This window comes from Gobio gobio (assembly GCF_949357685.1).
Source record: "Gobio gobio genome assembly, chromosome: 8".
NCBI lineage: Eukaryota > Metazoa > Chordata > Actinopteri > Cypriniformes > Gobionidae > Gobio > Gobio gobio.
In genome coordinates, this window is record NC_137114.1 from 45366506 (window position 1) to 45392545 (window position 26040).

At 39.0% G+C, this 26040-nt stretch overlaps 1 protein-coding gene across 4 annotated transcripts in view; it reads left to right on the forward strand.

The window, feature by feature from the left end:
* Positions 1–26040, forward strand: part of tiam1b (TIAM Rac1 associated GEF 1b) — a 132298-nt gene that overhangs the window by 97025 nt on the left and 9233 nt on the right. For 3 of the 4 annotated variants that reach the window (XM_079822651.1, XM_079822652.1, XM_079822650.1), the window contains 4 exons: positions 18513–18707; positions 23733–23801; positions 24947–25072; positions 25288–25396. In XM_079822651.1, the coding sequence (XP_079678777.1) occupies positions 18513–18707; positions 23733–23801; positions 24947–25072; positions 25288–25396 (499 nt within the window). Of the gene's footprint in view, positions 1–9961; positions 10249–18512; positions 18708–23732; positions 23802–24946; positions 25073–25287; positions 25397–26040 lie in introns of those variants that run through there. The other variant, XM_079822653.1, reaches the window with a different exon arrangement.

Sequence of the window (26040 nt, forward strand, 5' to 3'; positions counted from 1 at the left end):
AGCTGCAGTTTACAATGCAGGATACAGTCACAGTTGTTTCATTAGACGGACGGGGTGATGGATGCGTTGAGATGATGGAACCAATCGGATTCCACACGACCTTCCATATTTACATACAGAAACTATTTTCAGAAACCTGAATTCCTTATTCATCTCATGTCAGAAAAGCACTGTTGAGTTGAGACCTTGGTAGTGAAGCAGGAAATTGATGCTGTTATTTGTCCACCTTACATGGTTCAGAACCAGTCTCTGTTCCTATAGTCTCCACGGCAGGTTCTGTGTCTCAGACTAAACGTCCTAAATGTGTGTTTCCCTCCGTGAGAGGAATAATGTCCTGCAGGGATACTCAAATTACTCAGGGGCCACTTTTATAAAAAATGAGCTGAAATGGTACTTGATTTTCTTACGTTATTTATATCACCTCGTTCAAGATAAGCAAGTGCTGTTCAGTTTTTAAATAGCCTTTTCAATTTTCCAGAGCAGAGTTGTCAATGCAATTGCATTCATAATAATCATAAATATTTCCAGTATGTTGGCTTCACAAATGCAAATATTTTGCATACTTATTATTCGCGTGTAAAATCATGAACAATTCTTTCTTGTACTAATTGTACTAAGTCCATTTTGTCTGTTTTCACTGTCAAGCTTTGCACATTTGCTGCTCTTCTCACATTTTTTTGTTGCTAAGTGCAGTTCACACAATTTGAATATGCTCCAAGCTGTTGCACCAATCGGCGATGACAGGATTTGCATATCCTGATGTTTCGCTGCTCGGTTATTCATGCGGAAATATGACTCGCGAAACATTTGTGGAATTAATCTGGTCGCTCTACCAATTAAATGCAATATATAAATATACGTTTTACACCCTGTCTGATCTGCAAACAACTGGCGCAGCATGATAAAACTAGATCTCTCACATTATAAGCCCGGACTTTGAGTGTCTCTGATGCAGAGTGAGTTGGATCTGGATCTGAAGGGTGTGCTGCTGTCAGGCCCAGGCAGAGAGATGCACTTTGGGTCAGCAGAGACAGTGGGACTCTGGGTCTCGCTGGGAGCTTGGAGAAGATTGCTTTTGGCATGCATAGACATGTGCCTGCCTCTTTGCATAGCACCATCTCTCTGGCCTTTATTATAGAGGAGGCAAGTTTCATTGAGGGCAGACGGGGAATGCAAAGGAATCCATAATCAGCTTTAGTGCGCACATACCGACACACACACACACACACACACATCATTTAATGCAGGATCTCTTTAATGAATTTAATGCCGGTTTGTTCATGCTCGGAATATATGAATGATTTTGACAGAGAGCGAGTTGACCTCTTGCTCTGCAATTCGAGTCTTAATAATTGTTCCATGTATATTTTTTAAATAAATGCAACTCGTTTGATATGTTTGTAATGTACTGACATTCATATTAAGTGTGACTGACTGAAGTGTCACTTTTCAAGCAGAACATTTCAGAAAAACAAACTGGTGAGGCTAAAAGTCATTGCAAAAATGACTCAGAGAAGTGTAAAATGTTTGTACTGAGAATAACTGCCACTTATCTTGACCATTTATTATGTAGTGTCAATGACATTTGCATTTGTAGCTATAGCACGTGTCCAAACACTTTTTGGGCCCCCTATATTTTGTATTTTAAACATTCTAAAATCACCTGACATTGTGAAAACTCGTGTTTTTAAAGGATCACGCCACTATTTTTGAAAAATGTTCAACTCCCTGTGCAAACAGGTTGTCTTAGCCTATTTTCAGGCGCTGTGTAATATCATTGCTTCACTGCACCCTTGGTACAGCAGCAAAGCTCCTTGATTATTATGCAGGAATGAGAGTATAGTTCCTAGCCATATCGGCCTAGAAAATCACAACTTTTCATTTTCCGTCGGTCTTAGTACATGATGTAACTATAGAAGAGTCAAGTTTTAAATAGGACAAATATCGAAACTCTTTGGACATTTTTGAGCGAGATGCTAACGGTCTAATCAGATTCAATGATCTATGCTAAGCTATGCTAAAAGTGCTACCGCCAGACCCAGAGATCGGCTGAATGGATTCAAAAACGTTAAAACTCAACTGTTTAAAGGGTTAGTTCACCCAAAAATGAAAATTAGCTCATGATTTACTCACCCTCAAGTCATTCTTCTTTCAGACGAATAAAATCTGAGTTATATTCAAAAAATTCTGGCTAATCCAAGCTTTATAATAGCAGTAATTGTTGCTCGGAATCGGAGTCATCACGCCGGAGACGGGTTTATTGAGGATGACATATCGATTTAACAATTATTAAATAGGAATATTCGAACAATCGGAGTCATCGCGCCGGAGAAGGGTTTATTGAGGATGACATATCGATTTAACAATTATTAAATAGGAATATTCGAACAATCAGAGTCATCACGCCGGAGACGGGTTTATTGAGGATGACATATCGATTTAACAATTATTAAATAGGAATATTCGAACAATCAGAGTCATCACGCCGGAGACGGGTTTATTGAGGATGACATCGATTTAACAATTATTAAATAGGAATATTCAAACAATCAGAGTCATCGCGTCGGAGACGGGTTTATTGAGGATGACATATCGATTTAACAATTATTAAATAGGAATATTCGAACAATCAGAGTCATCACGCCGGAGACGGGTTTATTGAGGATGACATCGATTTAACAATTATTAAATAGGAATATTCGAACAATCAGAGTCATCACGCCGGAGACGGGTTTATTGAGGATGACATATCGATTTAACAATTATTAAATAGGAATATTCGAACAATCAGAGTCATCACGCCGGAGACGGGTTTATTGAGGATGACATATCGATTTAACAATTATTAAATAGGAATATTCGAACAATCAGAGTCATCACGCCGGAGACGGGTTTATTGAGGATGACATATCGATTTAACAATTATTAAATAGGGATATTCAAACAATCAGAGTCATCGCGTCGGAGACGGGTTTTATTGAGGATGAGATATCGATTTAACAATTATTAAATAGGGATATTCAAACAATCGGAGTCATCACGCCGGAGACGGGTTTATTGAGGATGACATATTGATTTAAGAATTATTAAATAGGAATATTCGAACAATCAGAGTCATCACGCTGGAGACGGGTTTATTGAGGATGACATATTGATTTAACAATTATTAAATAGGAATATTCGAACAATCGGAGTCATCATGCCGGAGACGGGTTTATTGAGGATGACATATTGATTTAAGAATTATTAAATAGGAATATTCGAACAATCGGAGTCATCATGCCGGAGACGGGTTTATTGAGGATGACATATCGATTTAACAATTATTAAATAGGGATATTCAAACAATCAGAGTCATCGCGTCGGAGACGGGTTTATTGAGGATGAGATATCGATTTAACAATTATTAAATAGGGATATTCAAACAATCGGAGTCATCACGCCGGAGACGGGTTTATTGAGGATGACATATTGATTTAAGAATTATTAAATAGGAATATTCGAACAATCGGAGTCATCACGCCGGAGACGGGTTTATTGAGGATGCCGTGTTGGTGAGGCAATTCCAGGTGGCGTCTATTTCAGTAAGGCTTTATATAATGTAAACGAATGAGTTATAAAAAAATTCACCCCCTCACAGTTGTCATGAAGGGCAAAATTAGCCGTATAGACCAAGACTACAATTTGTCCCAGACTGTAAAATTTTTTTAATCTGCTTTAAAGTTGGGCATTTTAACATGAGGCTCAATGTGATTCTGCTCCCTTCTGGAGCCTTTCTCTAGTGGCCAGTCGATGAATTGCAGTTTAAGTCACTTCCGTATTGGCTTCAAGAGAAACTGCGGGAGGTTGCCGCTTGGTTATCGCCCAGCCTTACTTTAGGGTTCTTTTTCTTTTATTAGACAGACAAGTGATTACTGGAAAGTACTTGGGAGAGACTTGAACTTGACTTTTCTAGATGAGCACCACAGCTCAATGAATCAGCCATTAACCCTGGTGCCAAGGCTCTGACTTCATTGTTATGTTCAGCTACATCTGTCTAACCGGTTAACAGTCTCTCCACTACAGGATTCAGTCTTAATTGCGGAAACTTCCGTAACGTATCCATTGTTAAAGCAGCTGTCAACCTTTTCACTTCACAAATTCATGTGTGAATAATGGTACTTTAGTAGTGCTTCACTGTCTGGCGGGATATTATTCTGGAGAGAGGAATTTGGACTCAATTGTCTTCTTGTGCGAGGAACATTTACAGTCTTGATTTGACGTTCTCTGCTTGCTGATCTCCACATTAACAGGCAATTCGGCTTGCGGCGTGTGTGATTTGTTATATCAGGAGACGTCTTTGATGCTAAAAGTGTTCAGTAGAGGATTTGGCAAGTTCGGTCTTCAACGCCAGACATTTTTCTCATTCCCTTTCCCTTTTTGCTGGAAAGGATGATTCTCGTTTTCGTGTCGATTACTGTTCAAATGATTTCCTAATGTTTCTTCTGCTCAACAAGCCTGCGTTTATTTGATAAAAGTTTTACATTTTGACAAAGAGGTGCATTTTTTAGCGATAGTACAACAAAATAGGTACAATCATTCTGACGTGAGTTGAGCCTGTAGGGCTGAAGTGATTCGGCGCGTCTCTCTGTCGTGTTTAACGGCCCGCGCTCTACCATCACAGCATGTGTTTACGAACCGCAGCGAAGCCTGAATCACATGATCTGACGGCGCATTTCTCTCTGTGCTCTTTTAAGTCCCAGTGCATTCTGTTTATTTTCCCCTGCTGACTGTCTATCTCTCTCTCTCCGCACGGCGGTTCAGATGATCAATCTTTATGAAACAGACACTCACTCCAGTCCTATATCATAAATTATGCGACTTGCTGTTTAGTTGATTTGTTCATCTGAATGCACAACTACTGTGGTAGAAATGATTTGATTTTTATTTGTGAGAAAAGCATCCTTTACTTAGTTTTGTATTTTTTAGGGCTGGGGCTTTTATTAGCATGCTGACAGCTGTTAGACAGTTTGCACGTTAAAACCCTTCATCCCCTTTTAAGCGCTGCTTCGGTAGACAGACATACTCATGCAGATAGACAGTTTTGGCCTTTTGTGTCACAACTCAAAGTTGTCTATCATAAGCATAATATTTTGATATTATAATAATTTCAGTTACTCTCCAAATTAAAGTATAAACTGTTTAAAGACAGCATATTTCAAATGTGTGTTGTATTGTCATCTTTTTATGAATGAAGGCCAGTATCACTGATACTAAAGTCTCTATGAAACATTAATGACGTTACATTACAGTATAACTGAAAGCTCCCAATTTCAACATTTATTAGGCTTTAAAAAAACAACTTTTAATTTAAGTGAACTTAAAACAATCTTTACATAAACCCAAAATAATAAATGTTATATTTACCCATGGCCTTCCCTGTTAGACATATACACAAATGTAATAGTTATCAAACACCTTTCTTAAGTGCATAAATAATAAATGAAATACAGATTAATCATCATTAAAGCTACAATTTTCTCTGTTCCCGTTGTTCTTTGATGAACATTAATGACAGGCATCATCATCAGTGCTACTGTCACTTTAAGAACAGCCGCGGATCTCACGTGCTGTCCCGCGCATCTCATTTCCTCACAACTCTTTAAGTTCATTTAAGACGTTATTTAACTAATTTAAGACTCCTAATATGAGAAGAATACTCAAAAATCCTCTGTTTTATTGTTTGTTCAAGAGCAAAAGAGAACTCGATGTGAGCAGGAAACTGACGCGAGTCTATCTATGCGTCGAGTGTGTGTGTGTGTGTGTGTGTGTGTCCCTTGATTAGCTGACATGAGACGCAGGACAGACAGGACATTGGCATACAGCGCGCTCTCTTGTGTCTTGTCGCTTTGAAGCATTTACATGAATAGGAGCGTGATGATCATATAACGCTAAGCAAAAATGGATATAAAAACGGACGCTGCGTTATTTGCGTTAAATATTTTTAATGCGTTAAGCTGAAAAAATTAATCGCCCGCGTTAATTTGCCCAGCCCTAGTTTTAAGACGGCATGTCGAGTTAAAAATAGTTCAACTTTTAACAAAGCACCTCAAGACCCCTCTGTCAAGCTGGTTTTTGTACACCACCACACATCTGAAAGGCATCTGATAGTGGTCAGGTGAACCTGAATCCAGCCTGATTGTAATTGTGAGCCATTTTGTGCTTTTTGCACATTTAAAATGTCTGAAATGGTCTTAACAAGATACTGGTTTCCAGCTATTCCAGGCACTTTTTCAACAGCTTAAAGCCAGTTTATCCAGGCAGAGAGACCAGCAGATATCCGTTAAGATCATCAAACCAACTTAGGCTGGATGAAGTTGTTATTTTAATCTTGTTGGTACTGGATGGAAGTTCCCTTTGTGTAGGTGTGCGGCATTCGTGTGTTTGTTCTTCAGAAATGCACCTGATAGTGGTCAGGTGAAGCATTTGGCACACTTAACTGGAAACACTTTTTTGGATTGGACTGGATTTTCGAAGTCGTGATCTGATTGGTTGAATTCTGCAGGATGTCCGGTAGACGTGTATCGCTTTCTTTTAACGGTCTGCCTGGAAACAGATGCCGTGAGGGCCAAACACCCTCATGGAAGAAGAACGCCGTCATGTTTACAACTGTGACAATAAGCACTTATCAGGATCAACTAAACGCTGGATTGTCAAAAGTATGTGAAGTGTGTCAAGTTCGCGACTTAGACTCTTTAAAATACGTCCTAGAGTTTTACACACTGGTCTGTTATTGTAGGGACATCAACGTTTACATTTTCGCACCCCTAAACATGACGTGGAACAAATCGAACTGTGATTGGTTGCTTTACATGTCAGATGGCCTCTGGGCGGTCCTTGAAAGCCAATAAAAGCTCTAGACATCAGTCTGAAGGTCTAGCTACGCAAGACTAGGTGAACATGAAACCAGCCTAAATATTGAAATCCAAATCTGTTTATTTTCTTAATTCGGGTTGTATTGTGCGCGATTCATCGATGCTTGCTATTCCGAAGACTTTGTAATCCTTCATCAAAATGTAGTGCTTCATTCTTCCTCTACTTCTTCTGTTGACTTCTATTGGATAATGTTAACTACTAGCCAAATGAATTAGCCAGTTAGCTGCATTATGCTATCAGAGGGGATCTTTACTTCAGTGGTCATTGAAAACCTTTAACAATTTTATCCATTCTCGTGAAAGCGCAAAAGAAGTACACTAACCAGGCCCAGCGCCAGGACACACAACTTCACAGGGTTCGTTGTTTTAACCCTGCAGTGATTTGGTTGTTTTAACCCAGAGATTGGGTTGTTTTATCCCAGCGATCAGTTTTTTTTAACCCAGCGATTGGGTTGTTTTAACGCAGAGATTGGGTTGTTTTAACCCAGCGATTGGGTTGTTTTAACCCAGAGATTGGGTTGTTTTATTCCAGCGATCTGGTTGTTTTAACCCAGCGATCTGGTTGTTTTAACCCAGCGATTTGGTTGTTTTAACCCTGCGGTGATTGGGTTGTTTTAACCCAGCGATTTGGTTGTTTTAACCCAGAGATTGGGTTGTTTTATCCCAGCGATCTGTTTTTTTTAACCCAGCGATTGGGTTGTTTTAACGCAGAGATTGGGTTGTTTTAACCCAGCGATTGGGTTGTTTTATCCCAGCGATCTGGTTGTTTTAACCCAGAGATTGGGTTGTTTTATCCCAGTGATCTGTTTGTTTTAACCCAGCGATTTGGTTGTTTTAACCCAGCGATTTGGTTGTTTTAACCCAGCGATTGGGTTGTTTTAACCCTGCAGTGATTGGGTTGTTTTAACCCAGCGATTTGGTTGTTTTACCCCAGAGATTGGGTTGTTTTATCCCAGCGATCTTGTTGTCTTAACCCAGAGATTGGGTTGTTTTATCCCAGCGATCTGGTTGTTTTAACCCAGCGTTTTGGTTGTTTTAACCCAGCGATTTGGTTGTTTTAACCCTGCGGTGATTGGGTTGTTTTAACCCAGCGATTTGGTTGTTTTACCCCAGAGATTGGGTTGTTTTATCCCAGCGATCTTGTTGTTTTAACCCAGCGATTTGGATGTTTTAACCCAGAGATTGGGTTGTTTTAACCCAGCGGCAAATAGGTTGTTTTAACCCAGCGATTTGGTTGTTTTAACCCAGAGATTGGGTTGTTTTATCCCTGCGATCTGGTTGTTTTAACCCAGCGTTTTGGTTGTTTTAACCCAGCGATTTGGTTGTTTTAACCCTGCGGTTATTGGGTTGTTTTAACCCAGCGATTTGGTTGTTTTAACCCTGCGGTTATTGGGTTGTTTTAACCCAGTGATTTGGTTGTTTTAACCCAGAGATTGGGTTGTTTTATCTCAGCGATCTGGTTGTTTTATCCCAGCGATCTGGTTGTTTTAACCCAGCGATTGGGTTGTTTTAACCCAGAGATTGGGTTGTTTTAACCCAGAGATTGTGTTGTTTTAACCCAGCGATTGGGTTGTTTTAACCCAGAGATTGGGTTGTTTTATCCCAGCGATCTGGTTGTTTTAACCCAGCGATTTGGTTGTTTTAACCCAGAGATTGGGTTGTTTTATCCCAGCGATCTGGTTGTTTTAACCCAGCGATTTGGTTGTTTTAACCCAGAGATTGGGTTGTTTTAACCCAGCGATTTGGTTGTTTTAACCCAGAGATTGGGTTGTTTTAACTCAGCGATTGGGTTGTTTTATCCCAGCGGCAAATGGGTTTTTATCCCAGAGATTGGGTTGTTTTAACTCAGCGATAGGGTTGTTTTAACTCAGAGATTGGGTTGTTTTAATCCAGTGATTGGGTCGTTTTAACTCAGAGATTGGGTTGTTTTAATCCAGTGATTGGGTTGTTTTAATCCAGCGATTGGGTTTTTTTATCCCAGTGATCGGGTTGTTCTAACCCAGCGATTTGGTTGTTTTAACCCAGTGGAGATTGGGTTGTTTTAACCCAGCGATTGGGTTGTTTTATCCCAGCGATCGGGTTGTTTTAACCCAGCGATTTGGTTGTTTTAACCCAGTGGAGATTGGGTTGTTTTAACCCAGCGATTGGGTGTTTTAACCCAGAGATTGGGTTGTTTTAACCCAGAGATTTGGTTGTTTTAACCCAGCGATTGGGTTGTTTTAACCCAGCGATTGGGTTGTTTTAACCCAGAGATTGGGTTGTTTTAACCCAGCGATCGGGTTGTTTTAACCCAGCGATTGGGTTGTTTTAACCCAGAGATTGGGTTGTTTTAACCCAGCGATCGGGTTGTTTTAACCCAGCGATTGGGTTGTTTTAACCCAGAGATTGGGTTGTTTTAACCCAGCGATTGGGTTGTTTTAACCCAGCGATCGGGTTGTTTTAACCTAGAGATTGGCGTTTTAACCTGGAGATGGCGATTGGGTTGTTTTAAGCAAACAGGGATTTCAATGTGGGGGCCAAACCCCTCCTCTGACGCTGGGCCTGACGCTAACTTTCTGATCTATTATGTCAAATAATAGGTATATAATAGGTATTTCAAGTAATAGGTAATATATTTTCTTTTGTTTATTAGGTACTCAGGTAAGAACTATAATTTACTTAAACTTTATGATGATTAATTAAACTAGTCTTTCAGACAACCCATCAACTGCTAGATTTAAAATGAGTAGTTTTGCATCCCTAACTTAGGGCTCTCTCTCTTTCTCTCAATCTCACTGCGTTGGTATTCTTGTCCGGTTGAACTTGCCCAGCCACTATGAACAATAATAACAACAACCAAGGAGATTCCTTCCACTTCCGCTTCCTTTTCCTCTTCCTCTTCCTCTTTCCGTTCACCCTTGATTGTTTTTGCGTGCTGGGTATCTTAACTCATGGAGCTCAGTGTTTGCTCAGCATGCCAGGAAGAAAGAGAGAGCGAGAAGATAAATGAGGTGGTGTCGCATCAGAACGGGCGGGTGAATACAGAGTTGGACGAGCAGAGAGGAGGTGGGCGAACGACAGGGAGAGAGAGAGAGAGAGAGGAGAAAAGCGACTGGCTCCATCTCTCTCTCTCTCTGTTCTATTTGTCATAAGCGGAGGGATGTTGTCGGGTGCTGCAGCAGTGAATCTGTGATTTCTGAGGCGTTTCCTGTAACTGATCCAGCATCAGTGACAGTGGGCCGGCGCGTTTCTCCCTGAGGCTGTTTCTACTGATCCTGAGTCAGTCATGTCTGTGCTCAAACGCAACAGACACAGCAAACGCTCTTCGGACTCCATCTATGACCTGCTGCACCTGGTGAGAGCGCTTTAATTCCTGTGGGTTTTCTTAAATCACGCTAGTTAGTTGTTATTTTTTTTAAATCCTGAGCTGGGGGATATTAATGCTTTGGGTTTCTGCGCAGATTTGTGTTTTGTGAATTGTTGCTATCAGATGTTTGCGTTCACTAGTAAAAAGTGCCTTAATTTTACATGATAGTACCATGGTGTTCTTTTAAATACCTCAGAGTACCATGTAAATATATATTTATATGCATAACGTCATATATCAAAGTACCATCTTATACTATGATTGTACTGGCTTTTACTTGCTAGTCTGTGATTTATTTCATAGAATCCAATCGGATTGTGTTCATGAGCAATTTTGTGCTTTTTGCATGCTGGGAAAAAGAGTTTAAACCAGCCTAAAGTGGTCTTAAAAGGATCCCAAACTGGTTTCTAGCTAGTTTTTAGTTTTTTTCTGAAGGATTTTGGGTACTTTTTAATCATTAAAGAAGCAGTTTATCTTTATCTTTACGTTGTTATTTTAAGCAGGGTGTGGTGATCTTGTTGGGACTTCATGGAGGGAAGTTCACTGGAAGTGTGGATTTCCTGTTTGTGTTGGTGCGCAGCATGCGTGTGTTTGTTTCTTCACAGTATGCAACCTTTTCTACTCATAATAAGATCAATAATTCCAGTGTAAAAATGGCCTTTCGCACTGAGTGCAATTAAGCAACACGAATGTACGTTGCGATGACGCTCTTGAATCAAAACAATAGATCCCTGTGGAGCTATTCACATCGGCGAAATCAATCACAGCGCGACAATGCGGGATTTTTTTTTCCCCTGTCGCCCTGCGATAAAACGAGCCGTCCAATTAGATTTGAGCTTACTGGAGCCGCTGCTGTTGCACAAAAGTGTGAGAGTGGTGGCGCTGTTTTGAAAACCTGTGTAAACACCGAAGAAAAGTATTCCGGAAGAGAGAAGAGAACGGATGTTTGAGTTATCATTGGTGTCTGAGAACAGATTTATTCTTGCATGTTCTTAATATAGATTATCATTTCTATTGATATTCTGCAGAATTTTGCCATCTGAAGAGCTTGAAACACTGCAAAAAAATTATATGATTAATAAGTTAACTTATGTTTTTACATTGCTTTTTAACTTTTAAGATTCAACTCAAGTTATACAAGATTTAAGTTGAAATTACTTAAACATCCAAGTTGATTGTACGTAAACATTTAAGGCAGCAACTTTTTTACAGTGCGTGTCTGTTATGAGTCAGAGAGCTCATTTGCTCTAGAGCTGTCAATCATATCATGTGATCATAACTTCTTGTTTCTCATTCTGAGTTCTGCACATAAACAACAGAGGGAAATGTTTTTTACATGAAGCCAAATAAATATATGATTATGGCAATATACACCGATCAGGCATAACATTATGACCTAATATTGTGTTGGTCCTACTTTTGCTGCCAAAACAGCCCTGACCCGTCGAGGCATGGACTCCACTGGACCCCTGAAGGTGTGCTGTGGTATCTGGCACCAAGATGTTAGCAGCAGATCCTTTAAGCCCTGTAAGTTGCGAGGTGGGGCATCCATGAATCGGACTTGTTTGTTCAGCACATCCCACAGATGCTCGATTGGATTGAGATCTGGGGAATTTGGAGGCCAGGTCAACACCTCAAACTCGTTGTTGTGCTCCTCAAACCATTCCTGAACCATTTTTGCTTTGTGTCAGGCGCATTATCTGCTGAACGAGGCCACAGCCACCAGGGAATATTGTTTGGGTGTACATGATCTGCAACAATGCTTAGGTTGGTGGTACGTGTCAAAGTAACATCCACATGGATGGCAGGACCCAAGGTTTCCCAGCAGGACATTGCCCAAAGCATCACTGCCTCTGCCACCATGGGGCCAGCCTTCGCTCCACACGTGCATCAATGAGCCTTGGCTGTCCATGACCCTGTCTCCGGTTCTCCACTGTTCCTTCCTTGGGCCACTTTTGATAGAGACTGACCACTGCAGACCGGGAACAGCCCACAAGAGCTGCAGTTTTGGAGATGCTCTGACCCAGTCGTCTAGCCATCACAATTTGGCCCTTGTCAAACTCGCTCAAATCCTTACGCTTGCCCATTTTTCCTGCTTCTAACACATCAACTTTGAGGACAAAATGTTCACTAACAGGTGCCGTGATGAAGAGATAATCAGTGTTATTCATTTCAGCTGTTTTTCATGCGGCTTGGTATTTTAATAACAATAAAGAATGAGAAATGAATACATGAGAAATGTAGTCGTCCCAACGTCTGCCCATTATTGAATCAAAAACCACTTTAGATCGCAGTCGGAAGTTATGACACACACTCAATGACGGTTTCTGAAACTTTATTTACCTTCATTTACAGGTGCATGTTGTGCAGTGGACGAGGTTAAAGCCAAATGGGAAAACCTATGAGATCCATACATGAGGAAAACTCTTGGTTAGCTCCACCAGTCGCGCAGGTGCGAATTAGCTGAAGGCAGTCAATCGTTTCGCATTCAGCGTGAAAGCTCGGTTTTAAAGGGACTTCTCACAAAAGACAATACACTTGCAAAATTTGGCTAATGTGAAAGCACTTTTAGGGTTAGGGTTTTGTCCTATCAAAGTGTGAGTGCTACCTTTTAGCGAGCGCAACTAACAAGTGTGTTTTCATTTCAAAGCAGTGACATTGGCATTTTCCCAGCAGTTAATGTGTTTTATTATGTTGTGCGCTGGACGTGTGGGGTGTCATATTTTCTCTCATGCTGTTCTGAGACTCAAGGACGTTGGGGAAAAACACTGCAATTCATCCTTTGTGTGTCCTTGTGTGGGCAGTCGAGGACCGCTAAGACTCTCCGCTAATGAACACGGAAAGCAGCTTTCACACGTTTAAAAAAAAAACTGCCAGCCAAAACAAGCACCTGTAGTCTGCTAAGTAAATAAAAGTAGCTGAAAGTCACTATTAGCGTGTTCTGTTTGCACAGTGATGGCTAATGATGACCTAAAATGTCCTCTTTTACAACTTTTTCAAGAGGACATTCTGGGAGACCCGTCTGTGTCGTCATGCGTTGCTTCTTCAGAGCGTTTGTTTATGTCTCTTCTCCTTTTTAGTTGACATTTGCTGCGGTTTTAGACAAGCGGTTGTCTGTATGTGCATGAACACTAGCCTTGATCTTCCTCTTCAAATAATCTGTTATGTCTTTCTTTTTAAAAAGCCTCAGATGTGACATGGTGTTGGTGGATGTAGGAAAGGGCTGCTGGTTCCTGGTTTCCTAATGTACTTGTCTCTGACTGTGCCGTTTCGGAGAATGATTGAGAAATGCGGTGGAAAGCTGACAGCTGCTGCATCTGAAAGCGTGTGAATTTGTCTCCGTTATAACGGGATCACAAACATCTTGACAGTTCTCTCGGCGCTTGTACGCCGTGGTTGTGGCAGCTGATGATGTTTTAGCTAATGACTAAAGTGACAGGTGAAGCCCGACGCCCCTCGGAGATTAAATTCTGCGTCTCTGATTTAGGAACTGATTTATTTGTTTACACACAAACCGAGAGACAACGTGAATCCAATATTCCCCGACACCCCAGAGGAATTATTTTGAAGCGCTTCTTTTTTAATAACGCATAAAAAAATGCTCCTACTACCTGACAGTTGTGAGTAAAATTGGTGCCCTGAGAAATCACACCTGATATGAGCTTTGTGAACAGCATAAACAGCCCATGGCCAATCAGAAATGCTTTATTTACAAGCGTTTAGATTTGCTGATATGGACAGAGAGCATGCAGTTGAAGACGATATGTGATCTAATCGAGTGGTTGTGTGGAAGTGACGGAATGTGCTAAATGGCGGAAATCACTTCCAGCTCCTTTAAAGCAATTAAGTCAGATTGACTTTATTGTGTGAATTTCCATTGGCTGTCTGTGCATTGTGTTGCTGCTCAATTGCATGTGTTGAAACTCAACTTTGTTGCATGCACCAACGAGCACATTCAGGGATGATTCGGTACGTTTCGGTCTCTTCTGGTGAGATGGTGGTCCAGTGGGTTAAACCATGGAACTGATACGCAGAAGGTTGCTGGTTCGATCCCAGCGGTCACCACCAGTGTGTCCTTGAGCAAGGCACTTTACTCCATGTTGCTCCAGGGGGATTGTCCTTGTACGAAGGGCACTGTAAGTCACTTTGGATAAAAGCGTCTGCCAAATGCGTAAATGTAAATGTTTGAATTTTAATGATTCCGATTCTGCTTATCTTTTCCGATTCTTAGCAATTCCTAATTTCGATTCCAATAAGGTAAAAAAAAAACTTAATTCACGTTAGTTTAAAGTCTTTCTGCAAAACATTTCATGCCTATGCTTTAAAAATACCATAGAAAAAACGACTAGCCTAACTAATATACATTTCAAGCATTATTAAAGACAAGTAAAACACTCAGTAATTAACAAACAAATAAAACAGTAAATACAACTGAGCAAAGATACGATTGAAATAAACAGTGTTTTAAGATTTTCAGGTACAGAAACGAATCATATGTAAAATAACACTGCACTTTATAAAAATATACATTACAAATATAGTTACAAAAGTTACTCAGTCAAGAACAGCGAGTGAATTTTCTCTTTGTCTTTTGTTGTTTGATTAACGTTATTATCGAAATGGACGCAGGAATTTTAGGCTGCTGTCGCTTTAAGAGCTGCACGGATCCAATGTATTGTTACACATGCGTTTTCTTTGTCAACTGTTTACGTTCACTTAAGACAAAAACCGCTGTGTTTATGAGGATATTTTGACATATTTTTGTGTGTATTAGGGGTTAGTCGCGAATGACGCCAATGAACAAATAACCCTGAACCTTGTAGTGTTGTCAAAAATATCGATATTTCGATATTTATCGATACTGAAATATCTGAAACGATACGATACTCATTTTCTACAGTACTGATATCAGCTGCGCTCTCCTCTCCAACTGACAGCGAGTTGACACACACCACCTCCTCTCATTCAGTCCGGTTAACCCTCTGCACACGGCGAACACGTGTTCTGCTAGATTTTTCGTTAGTATTGGTGTGACCGGTCTGAATTTCGCGTGGGATTGCACATAACGTTAATTTGGCTCATTCTCGCAGATTTCGCTCTCGCATCTGAAGCGCACACACACATAGGCCTACCGTAATAAAGCCGCCTCTGACATACAAGTGCAAAAATGAGCACCTTTTTCCAGCTTATTTATGGTCAAATACATTCAAAAAATGTCTCAATGGCCATCTTGGTGAGTATTAACGTAAACACAGTCATAACCAGTTCAGGAAGAATGTGTAACAGGAACAGTATTTGGGATCCATGCTTGCGTCAGGTCTTAAAGGGACAGCAGTTATTTATTATTCAAACTACAAAAAGACAAACGATCACTTACTGCTCTTGACTGATTAACTTGTGTAACTTTAATGGATTAATCTGTATTTAATTTTTTACAACTTTTTGGTGGTTTAATTCAGTTTCTTACCTGAATACTGTTAGACCTACCTGAAAAAATAAAGGATTCCATTTCATTTGTATCTTTATTCTATTGTATATATTTGTGCTATTGTTTGTAATTTGTTTATTTGTTCTTATTTTATTACTGTTTACTCGTCTTTTTAAATTCAATTTGAAATCAAGCTTCCTTTTTCTGTATGTAAGCTATTGCAACACAATTAGTTAGCAAATATTTGATAATTGTAATGGTAATTGATCAACATTTATATATGAGAAAAAGCTTAAAAGCTTTATCATATAAAGGGATCTCTTCAAAATACATTTTTAATTGCCTAGACTTTCAATAGACGGACAAAAAAAATAAATTATATTAAAAATATCTATTTGACAGTAAATGCAGCGTTTTTTCCCTGTGGTATCGAAAATGGTATCGAATATCGATACTTTTTTAGGTATCGTATCGAAGTTAGAGATTCCAGTATCGTGACAACACTAGAACCTTGAGCTGAGACGCGAACACAGGTTTTCTTGTGCACAGGACAGCTATGGCATATGCCACAGCGCTGCCCATCAGTTCTTTTGTCTTCGGGTCATTATATTTCTCACAGATTTCTACTCGTTCTGAATCAGATACAGATAAAGTAGCACAATAAATATTACATATATGAAATTGAATGCATCAGTGAGAGAGCGATTGCGAGTGAATTAATTCTACCTGCCAGCGTCTCTCTAATAGTGAAGCTGTGAGTTTTAATTACTAAGAAATATATGCTACAACTTTTCAATTTCTAAGCTATTTTACTGATAAATCACAGAACTTTGTTGACAATACATTTCAGCACTTCTGAATGATTTTGTGTGAGCCACGCGCTATCTCTGCGTGATGTGCGAGCTATGTGTGAGCATCAATTTTGAGCATCCAGATGGAATAATCAAACATATCTTGTGGAGAGCTCTTTGAGTATGCATTTATTTGTCATTTTAACCATTGAAAACGTGCGTGCGTGTCAGGGAATGGCTTATCCTGTTGCGCCCTCTATAGGCCAGCGACTAGTCAACGTCAAGTTTCCAGCGTCATGGCAGAGCATTAAAGTCGACTAGTCTGTGCAACCCCTAGTGTGTATTTGTCCGTTCAAGTGCAATAAGACGCAGAAGAGAGCTCAGGTCAGTATTGTGCACTATACAGTATGAGAAGCGGCTTTCTGTGCGCTCATTTTGGATGTGTGTGCAGAAAACAGCGTGCAGGTGTTCTTGCGCTTGAATGGTTTAAAGTCATAATAAACTGCACACTAAGGAATCGATAAGGTTTAACAAGTATCCGATTCCTGACTTTAAGTGTCCGATTCCAGAATTGGAATCAATTTGCAACCCTAGACACTTAGTAATGAGATATCCTGCTGCTTTCTTCTCGGAGTTATGTCCAAGTTCATGCATATTTTCCTCTGTATGTTAGCTAAAAAAAGCACATAAAGTTTGGTGATGTAAAAGGAAACTCTTCAGCCTCGACAGAAAGAGTAAAAGAGAGTGGGAGAATCAAAGATGGATGGATTTATAGATGGATGGATGGGCAATATGACCAAAATATTTGAATGATGTTATATCACATGTATATGTATGTATATGTTTTATGTATTTATTTATTATTACTAGTTATATATTTAGTTGTTAAGTAGTTATATTTAGTAGTTTTTATATTTTGTATTAATTATTAAATTTTTATGTAATTTATTTATGTATTTATTTGTATTTAATTTGTTATATTTAATTAGTTACTTTTTATATTTTGTATTAATTAATTCATTTATTTTTATGTAATTTATTTATGTGTATAATACATGTTTATTGCTTCATGCTTTGGCAACATTGTGCTCCTCTACACATTCAAAACTCATCTGAATTTAATTTTGTTCAATTAGTATCAAAATATAGTTATTTTTTCTGGAAACTGTAAAAATAATATATTATTTTGATATATGAAATAATAATGTGGTAATGCCTATTGTTAGATAATCCACTGAATGAAATGAAAGGCACTCTGTGTCATTTGATTTTCAATTTTCTCTAATTATTGGAAACTTCAACATCAGAAAGATCAGATTATTCATAACAAATGAATGAGTCTGGCATCAGTGCAAAAACAACTTCACTTTATGAAGTGCTTGAGTTGAAAACAAACGACTATCATTATAAAATATCTCTATATTCTGATTGGATGAACTTCATTGCATTGCAAAATCGGCATATGTATTTCATATATAAGTTCTTGATTAATGCTTTCTTCATGTTTGGGACAATATCTTGTTTTTCATTTTTCCATTACTCCATGTTTCTCATGTACAAATAAAGTAGTTGTCCTGCCTATAATCCATATATATCTTCCGTAGTATAAACAATGTAGCAAAATATCTATCCTAGTAGATGGATGGTACTTTCTCTCGGCCCGTTAGTGTTACTGTGAGAATGACAGCCCATGTGCCATCACAGGCGTTCCCATAGCAACCTCATCCATGGACAGGTGTTTGTGTTTTGGTTGCCGTTCAGGCGAAATGAAGACATTTCAGAAGAGCAGAGAGAGAGGGAGGGAGGGAGAGAGAGACTAGATGGAGAGCCAAAAAGATGGAGTGATGGAGAGAGGAGAGAGTTTCTGAAAATAGAGCAAATGAGCGCTAATGATTTTTATAGCGTTCTGACAGGCATCTGAGCGGCAGGATCCAGCTGCAGGTGCTGCGAGTGTGTGTGTGTGTGTGTGTCCTAATAACAGTGCAGGACTGTGAGATGTCTCACTCATCATGACTGTCTTTCTCTCTCTGTAGAGTACCGAGCAGGTCGCAGCTTTCTGCCGCAGTCTACACGAAATGAATCCCTCGTCCGAGGTCGTCTCTCCCTCATCCGGCCCGGAGGCTTCCTCGCTGCCTCCGAGCAACGCCACCCCGCGCCAGCTGTCCGATGCCGACAAACTCCGCAAAGTCATCTGCGAACTGGTGGAGACGGAGCGCACCTACGTCAAAGTCAGTACCTCTGTGTGTGTCTGTGTGTGGATGTGTATAGTCAGATATACTCGTCTATATGTTTGACTTTGAGAAGTTTGTGCCCTTCATCGAGCTCTCATTGTGACAGGCCTGTAGGGGAAAAACTGTGCCCTTGGTTTGCCTTTTTCATCACCCACTCCTTCTTTGGCTGTTTTTGGAATGGTATACTGCGTAGTACATACTGCACACTGCCTACTATTATTTAAAAATAGCATAGCGAGTGCTACAGTAATGTCATGTGACCTCAGTATTCTATCCAGTGTGCTTTATTTTGTTTACCTAAGCAATTAGTATGGAACAGCTGTGCTATATTATGAACATACACAGTCAGGGCTTGACATTAACTGTTTTTCTCATCAGTCACTGTGGCTAGTGGTTTTCCAAGTTACTAGCCACTCAGCATTTTCACTGGCCACAATTTTGACATCGATACCATGTGGAAAATCTGCCATATAGATATTTTTAATATCATCTCATAATTTGGCAGCAGATTTATTAGGCTGCTGTCACTTTAAGACCTGACGCACGGATCCATTATAGTGTTACACATGCCTTTTCTTTCTCAACTGTTTACGTTCACTTAAAAGAACTGACTGTTTATGTGAATACTCGCCAAGATCGGCATTTTGACATTATTTTGTGTTATTTTGTATTTGGCTGTTTAAGCGCAGTAAGCAGCGAAAAAGTTTGTGTGCAGCGAGAGAGAAAGCGCAGCTGGTATCGTGTACTGGCCGTGTTTCAGATATTTGAGTATCGATATGAGAAAATATATTTTTGACAACTCTATAATGTCGTTTAGTTTATTAATTTTGAGTGTTAAACTTAAATGTATGAGGCTTCCAGTTATTTTAGCTGTGCAAAAACAGTCCATTATGCTTAATATTGCGAGTTGGTATTTCTTATGCTGTTATTTTAATGCATTATCATAATCATGAACACACTGGTTTGTAGCGCAACTAGTTTTACCGTTAAGTGCACTTTAATATTCTTCTCGTTATTAACCTATAGCGTCTAATGAATCGGAAGTCATGCACATTCACAGAAAATAGTGTTTAGAGTGTTATTCTATGAATGAGCTGTTCCTGTATTGCTTTTAAGACAGCAGGATTGCTGTATGGATCGGATCCTTTTAAGACTGGGACTGTCCATTTTTTATTATGGCACTTTTTTGGCAAATGTCTGTGCACAAAGACGATTGCATACTGTAAAAGGAGTAGCATGGTAGTATGCCATTCAGAGCACAGACATCTTTCTCTATGGCAGATACATTACAGACAGCGATTCTCACTGTATAGCTCATATTTGCTTGCTGTGTCGAGCTTAACGACAGAGACATGACAGTTTTTCCCGTCTGTCTGAGGATGGCTGAGATTAGATGAGATCCTGTCCGTCGCTGGGAATGTTTGCGCTGTGTTCGGATTCGTCTGCCTGTTTGAGCAGAGAACTAAATCAACAGTCCCAATAAAGCACTCCAGCAGAAATGAAACCTGATATTTGTGTGTGTGTGTGTGTGTGTGTGTGTGTGTGTGTGTGTGTGTGTGTGTGTGTGTGTGTGTGTGTGTGTGTGTGTGTGTGTGTGTGTGTGTGTGTGTGTGTGTGTGTGTGTGTGTGTGTGTGTGTGTGTGTGTGTGTGTGTGTGTGTGTGTGTGTGTGTGTGTGTGTGTGTGTGTGTGTGTGTGTGTGTGTGCATTCATTTATTTAAAGGTATTTATGTATATTTGCCTTTTAATGGTGATTTTTTTTTTGACCAAACAGCCACTACCTAGCATGATTTTTAAATATTTCTTTCATGTAAAATTCAGTAAAAACGTAGCGCTGCACGATTAATCATTAAAATATCACAATCTCAATTCAAACACCCCCGCAATCTTATTCCTAAATGTCAACAATTCACCTGTGTCTATTAAACGTTTCACAAAATCATTCAAATCTGTGTCGGCGTTGCCGCTGATCCAGAGAAAGCAGTTATCATGAAACAGCTTCAGTCTTTCAACCATGTATCATTATTTCTGTTACAAATATTAATATTATCACAGAGGTACTGAGATATATACAATGTTTATAGTTCAGATATAATAACTGATGTCTACCGAAGCGATCAAAATAGAGCCAATCACCTTTTGAAATTCATTTGATGCTGTAAATAATGATTATATCAATTACATCATTACACCAGTAGGTGGCGACAAGCGACTGTTAAAAATGTGTGTTTATCATTGAATTATTTGTTCAAATCGCTGATCCATCCAGTAATGAACTAGTGAAGTATTTATGAGTAATTGAATCATTCATTCAAACAATTTTTTTTACAAAGAATTCATTCAAATAAAATTTTAAAATAACAGTTTTTAAAATGACTGCAGCAATTAATGTTGTTCGAAGCTGTAGTAAATTACTTTATTTTATTTAGTTGTCTTTTCCGAACAGACAACTAAAGTTTATTTAGTGATGCCAGTAACGCGTTACTCTAATCTGACTACTTTTTTCCAGTAACGAGTAATCTAACGCGTTACTTTTCCAAACCAGTAATCAGATTAAAGTAATTTATCCAAGTCACTGTGAGTTACTATTTTAGTCATTTTCCTTAGTAAAAATACATATTTTTGCTTTCTTCTTGTGTCTCGGGGAGAATATTTATATTAAGTGAAGTCAAGAAAGACTGTCTTTATTACATTTTTTTTTTTTTTCAGGAAATGTTTTTAAATTTTTTAACTTAAAATGTCAGGAGATACATTGTTGACGTTACTGTTAAAAATGCACTTCCAATAAAATGAGTGTTGGCAAAAACGGTTGTCATTTCTATGTTGAGGCGGCAGGGGTGTTGTCGGCAACTGCTGAATGTAACTAATAAAGTAACTTGTAATCTAACTGAGTTACTTTTAAAATCAAGTAATCTGTAAAGTAACTAAGTTACTTTTTAAAGGAGTAATCAGTAATCAGATTACTTTTTCAAAGTAACTGTGGCAACACTGGTTCCGAATCGTGATCTCTGTTTGAAACAAAACAATCGTGATTCTCAATTTATCCACAATCGTGCAGCTCTAGTAAGAATGTTGTACGAAATCATTTCTATTTTAACAATAATTATTTTTATTTGGATTAATATAACAATGCATCCTTATAAACATTACCATGTACTGCATGTATGTTTTACTAAAACAATTAAAAATTTGTCATCAAGAACGATAACTACAGCGATAACTATATTAGCATCCACACCAGCGGACGATATCGCTGTTTATTCTAATCGCGCTCTGCCGTTTTATAGTCTGTAGCTTTATAGCTCGAGCTCTTTAAAGCAGGATGGATTCTGATTGGCTGTCAATTATTTTATCAGCTGGAAACAATCATTCTGAAAGTCGATCCAATGATAATGTTTCTCAGTGCAGTTATTGTTATAGTTGTGGATTCTGCGATTCTTTTATATTATTATAAAATTATTTTTAGAACTATATCTAGTGTTGTAGTCAAGACCAGCTAATCCGAGACAAAGTTGAGTCCAAGACCAATGTCTGTTGAGACCAGGACAAGACCAAGACTTTGAGGGGTTGAGACCAAGACAAGACCAAGACTTTGAGGGGTTGAGATCAAGACAAGACCAAGACTTTGAGGGGTTGAGACCAAGACAAGACCAAGACTCTGAGGGGTTGAGACCAAGACAAGACCTAGACTCTGAGGGGTTGAGACCAAGACAAGACCAAGACTTTGAGGGGTTGAGACCAAGACAAGACCAAGACTTTGAGGGGTTGAGACCAAGACAAGACCAAGACTTTGAGGGGTTGAGACCAAGACAAGACCAAGACTTTGAGGGGTTGAGACCAAGACAAGACCAAGACTTTGAGGGGTTGAGACCAAGACAAGACCTAGACTTTGAGGGGTTGAGACCAAGACAAGACTGAGACCAAGACTTTGAGGGGTTGAGACCAAGACATTGTGAGGTTGAGACCAAGACAAGACCAAGACTCTGAGGGATTGAGACCAAGACAAGACCAAGACTTTGAGGGGTTGAGACCAAGACAAGACCAAGACTTTGAGGGGTTGAGACCAAGACAAGACCTAGACTTTGAGGGGTTGAGACCAAGACAAGACCAAGACTCTGAGGGGTTGAGACCAAAACAAGACCAAGACTTTGAGGGGTTGAGACCAAGACATTGTGAGGTTGAGACCAAGACAAGACCAAGACTCTGAGGGGTTGAGACCAAGACAAGACCAAGACTTTGAGGGTTGAGACCAAGATAAGACCAAGACTCTGAGGGGTTGAGACCAAGACCAAGACTTTGAGGGGTTGAGACCAAGACAAGACCAAGACTTTGAGGGGTTGAGACCAAGACAAGACCAAGACTTTGAGGGGTTGAGACCAAGACAAGACCTAGACTTTGAGGGGTTGAGACCAAGACAAGACTAAGACTAAGACCAAGACCAAGACTTTGAGGGGTTGAGACCAAGACATTGAGGGGTTGAGACCAAGACAAGACCTAGACTTTGAGGGGTTGAGACCAAGACAAGACCAAGACTTTGAGGGTTGAGACCAAGATAAGACCCAGACTCTGAGGGGTTGAGACCAAGACCAAGACTTTGAGGGGTTGAGACCAAGACAAGACCAAGACTTTGAGGGGTTGAGACCAAGACAAGACCAAGACTTTGAGGGGTTGAGACCAAGACAAGACCTAGACTTTGAGGGGTTGAGACCAAGACAAGACTAAGACTAAGACCAAGACCAAGACTTTGAGGGGTTGAGACCAAGACATTGAGGGGTTGAGACCAAGACAAGACCTAGACTTTGAGGGGTTGAGACCAAGACCAAGACTTTGGGGGGTTGAGACCAAGACAAGACCAAGACTTTGAGGGGTTGAGACCAAAATATGTCAAATATCTCTCTCAGGGATATTAACAAATTATACAGCCATGAAACTGGTCAAATATTTGGTAGAATGCATTGTTAATCTTCCATATTTGTTCATAGGCTGTTCTTTAATATGATTGTGTGTGTTCTCTCTCTTGCAGGATCTGAACTGTTTGATCGGGCGATATCTAACCCCGCTGCAGAAGGAGTCTTTCCTCACTCAGGATGAGGTGAGTCAAAGCACCGCTGATGGTTTCATATTATCATCAGCTGGCGAGCTCGAACACACCTCCAGAACACAGAATGATATTTCATAATCATCCTGATGGAGAGGAGCGTGTGGGAGGACGTAGAGATGGAGACAGACACACACTAGAAAAGAGAGGTTGAGAAGGGAGTGGGAGGGAGACACAAAATGAGGAAAACTTACATCAGACAGAAGAAAGGAAGTTCTCAGTATGTCTCTGCACTTTTAACGCCCTACAAATGGGAGCAGAACTCATTATACATCACTGCAGACACAAAAGAAATGTAGTTTGACTGAGATGGACCAATAGTTTGACTGATACATATATCTATAGAGGTGTGTGTGTGTGTGTATTAAACAATTTACTTACATCTAATGAGATAAAAAATAACAATAAAATTGCTGATATGAACACTTATTTTACACAATTTTTACTTATATTTTATATTTAAGTAATGTTAAATATGTATGTATTTCTTCTGTCTATCATAACCTTGTATATATGGAAATTTGTATATATATATATTTTATATATATATATATATATATATATATATATATATATATATATATATATATATATATATATATATATATATATATATATATATATATATATATATATATATATATATATATATATATATATATATATATATATATTGTATATATATCAGGGTTATAATGGGTAACTAAATCTAAATAAATAAAATAATTTATGCTACTTGAAATAAAATATTTGAGAAGCATTTTTCATTTTCATTTAATTTTACATCATGTAATAAAATGAATAAAACTAAAACTGAAATAAAAATGAATAAAAACTATACACCTAGATACTATATACAAATTAGGAAAACATTACAAAAGATTAAATTACACAATTAAAAGGAAAATATAAAAATAAAAAATATTAACAAAACCTATAAAGGTATCTTGATAATAAAATAACACATATATTGCATATTTTACACATATTTTATTTTAAGTATTATTAATATTTGATAATTTTAGTAATATTGAACCTATATATATATATATCATTAAAGTAGTCCATATGACATAATTATTTGTTTTAGCTATTGCAATTGACCACATACATTTTTTTCCTGCATGTGTATCTAATAGCTGGACGTGCTGTTCGGAAACCTCCCGGAGATGCTGGAGTTTCAGGTGGAGTTTTTGAAGACTCTGGAAGACGGAACCCGTCTGGTGCCGGATCTGGAGAAACTGGAGCGAGTGGAAGAGTTCAAGGTTTGTGACTGTGGTTTATTATTTATATTCCATTAAACATAGTCTCATTCAGAGCTTCTGACCTGCGCATTTTAATGTCATTATTATTATGGGACATTGTTTTTTGGGGCATGTACCATGTTAGTACATCACTCATATCTATTCATAACCAGACTTATCCAACAAAAAAACATGATACCTGATGTATTTCTCCCAAAATCCCTCTCGTCTTACAGAAAATCCTCTTTTCTCTGGGTGGCTCGTTCCTGTATTACGCCGACCGCTTCAAGATCTACAGCGCTTTCTGTGCCAGCCACACCAAAGTGCCCAAAGTGCTGGTCAAAGGTACGTAAATCTCAGCTCAAACATGACCTTGCTCCCTGTGAATTCTGGGATTTTAACAGAGCCCTGCGGCTGGGGGTCTGTAAATCTCATGTGAGCGTCAGTCGTATAATTCTGCCGCTCTGTGTGGGTGTCTGTGAAGTTGGTCTGGATCTTCTCACTGTCTGTTTTTATTATTTAACATCAATTCTGCAGATTTGTGACATTTACATAACAGTGTTTTTCAGTTCGTTTCTTAAAAGGATCGTTCACCCAAAAATGAAAATTATCCCATAATTTACTCGCCCTCAAGCTCTCCTAGGTGTTTATGACTTTCTCCTTTCAGCCAAACACAATCAGAGTTATATAAAAAAAAATATAATGTGGCTTTATTATGGGAGTGAATGGTAGCTTAGATTTTGAAGCCCAAAAAAGTGCATCCATCCATTATAAGAGTAATCCATATGACTCCAGGGGGTTAATAAAGGCCTTCTGATGCGCAGCCATGCGTTTTTATAAGAAAAATATCAATATTTATAACTTTATAAACTATAATCACTGGCTTCTGGTAATGGCCGTATGCAAGTCTAGTTCTGGCGGAAGAGTGACCTCTGACCCGACGCATGACGTAGGATGTAGGAGTAGTGTAAGCTCAGGTGAGAGTAAAC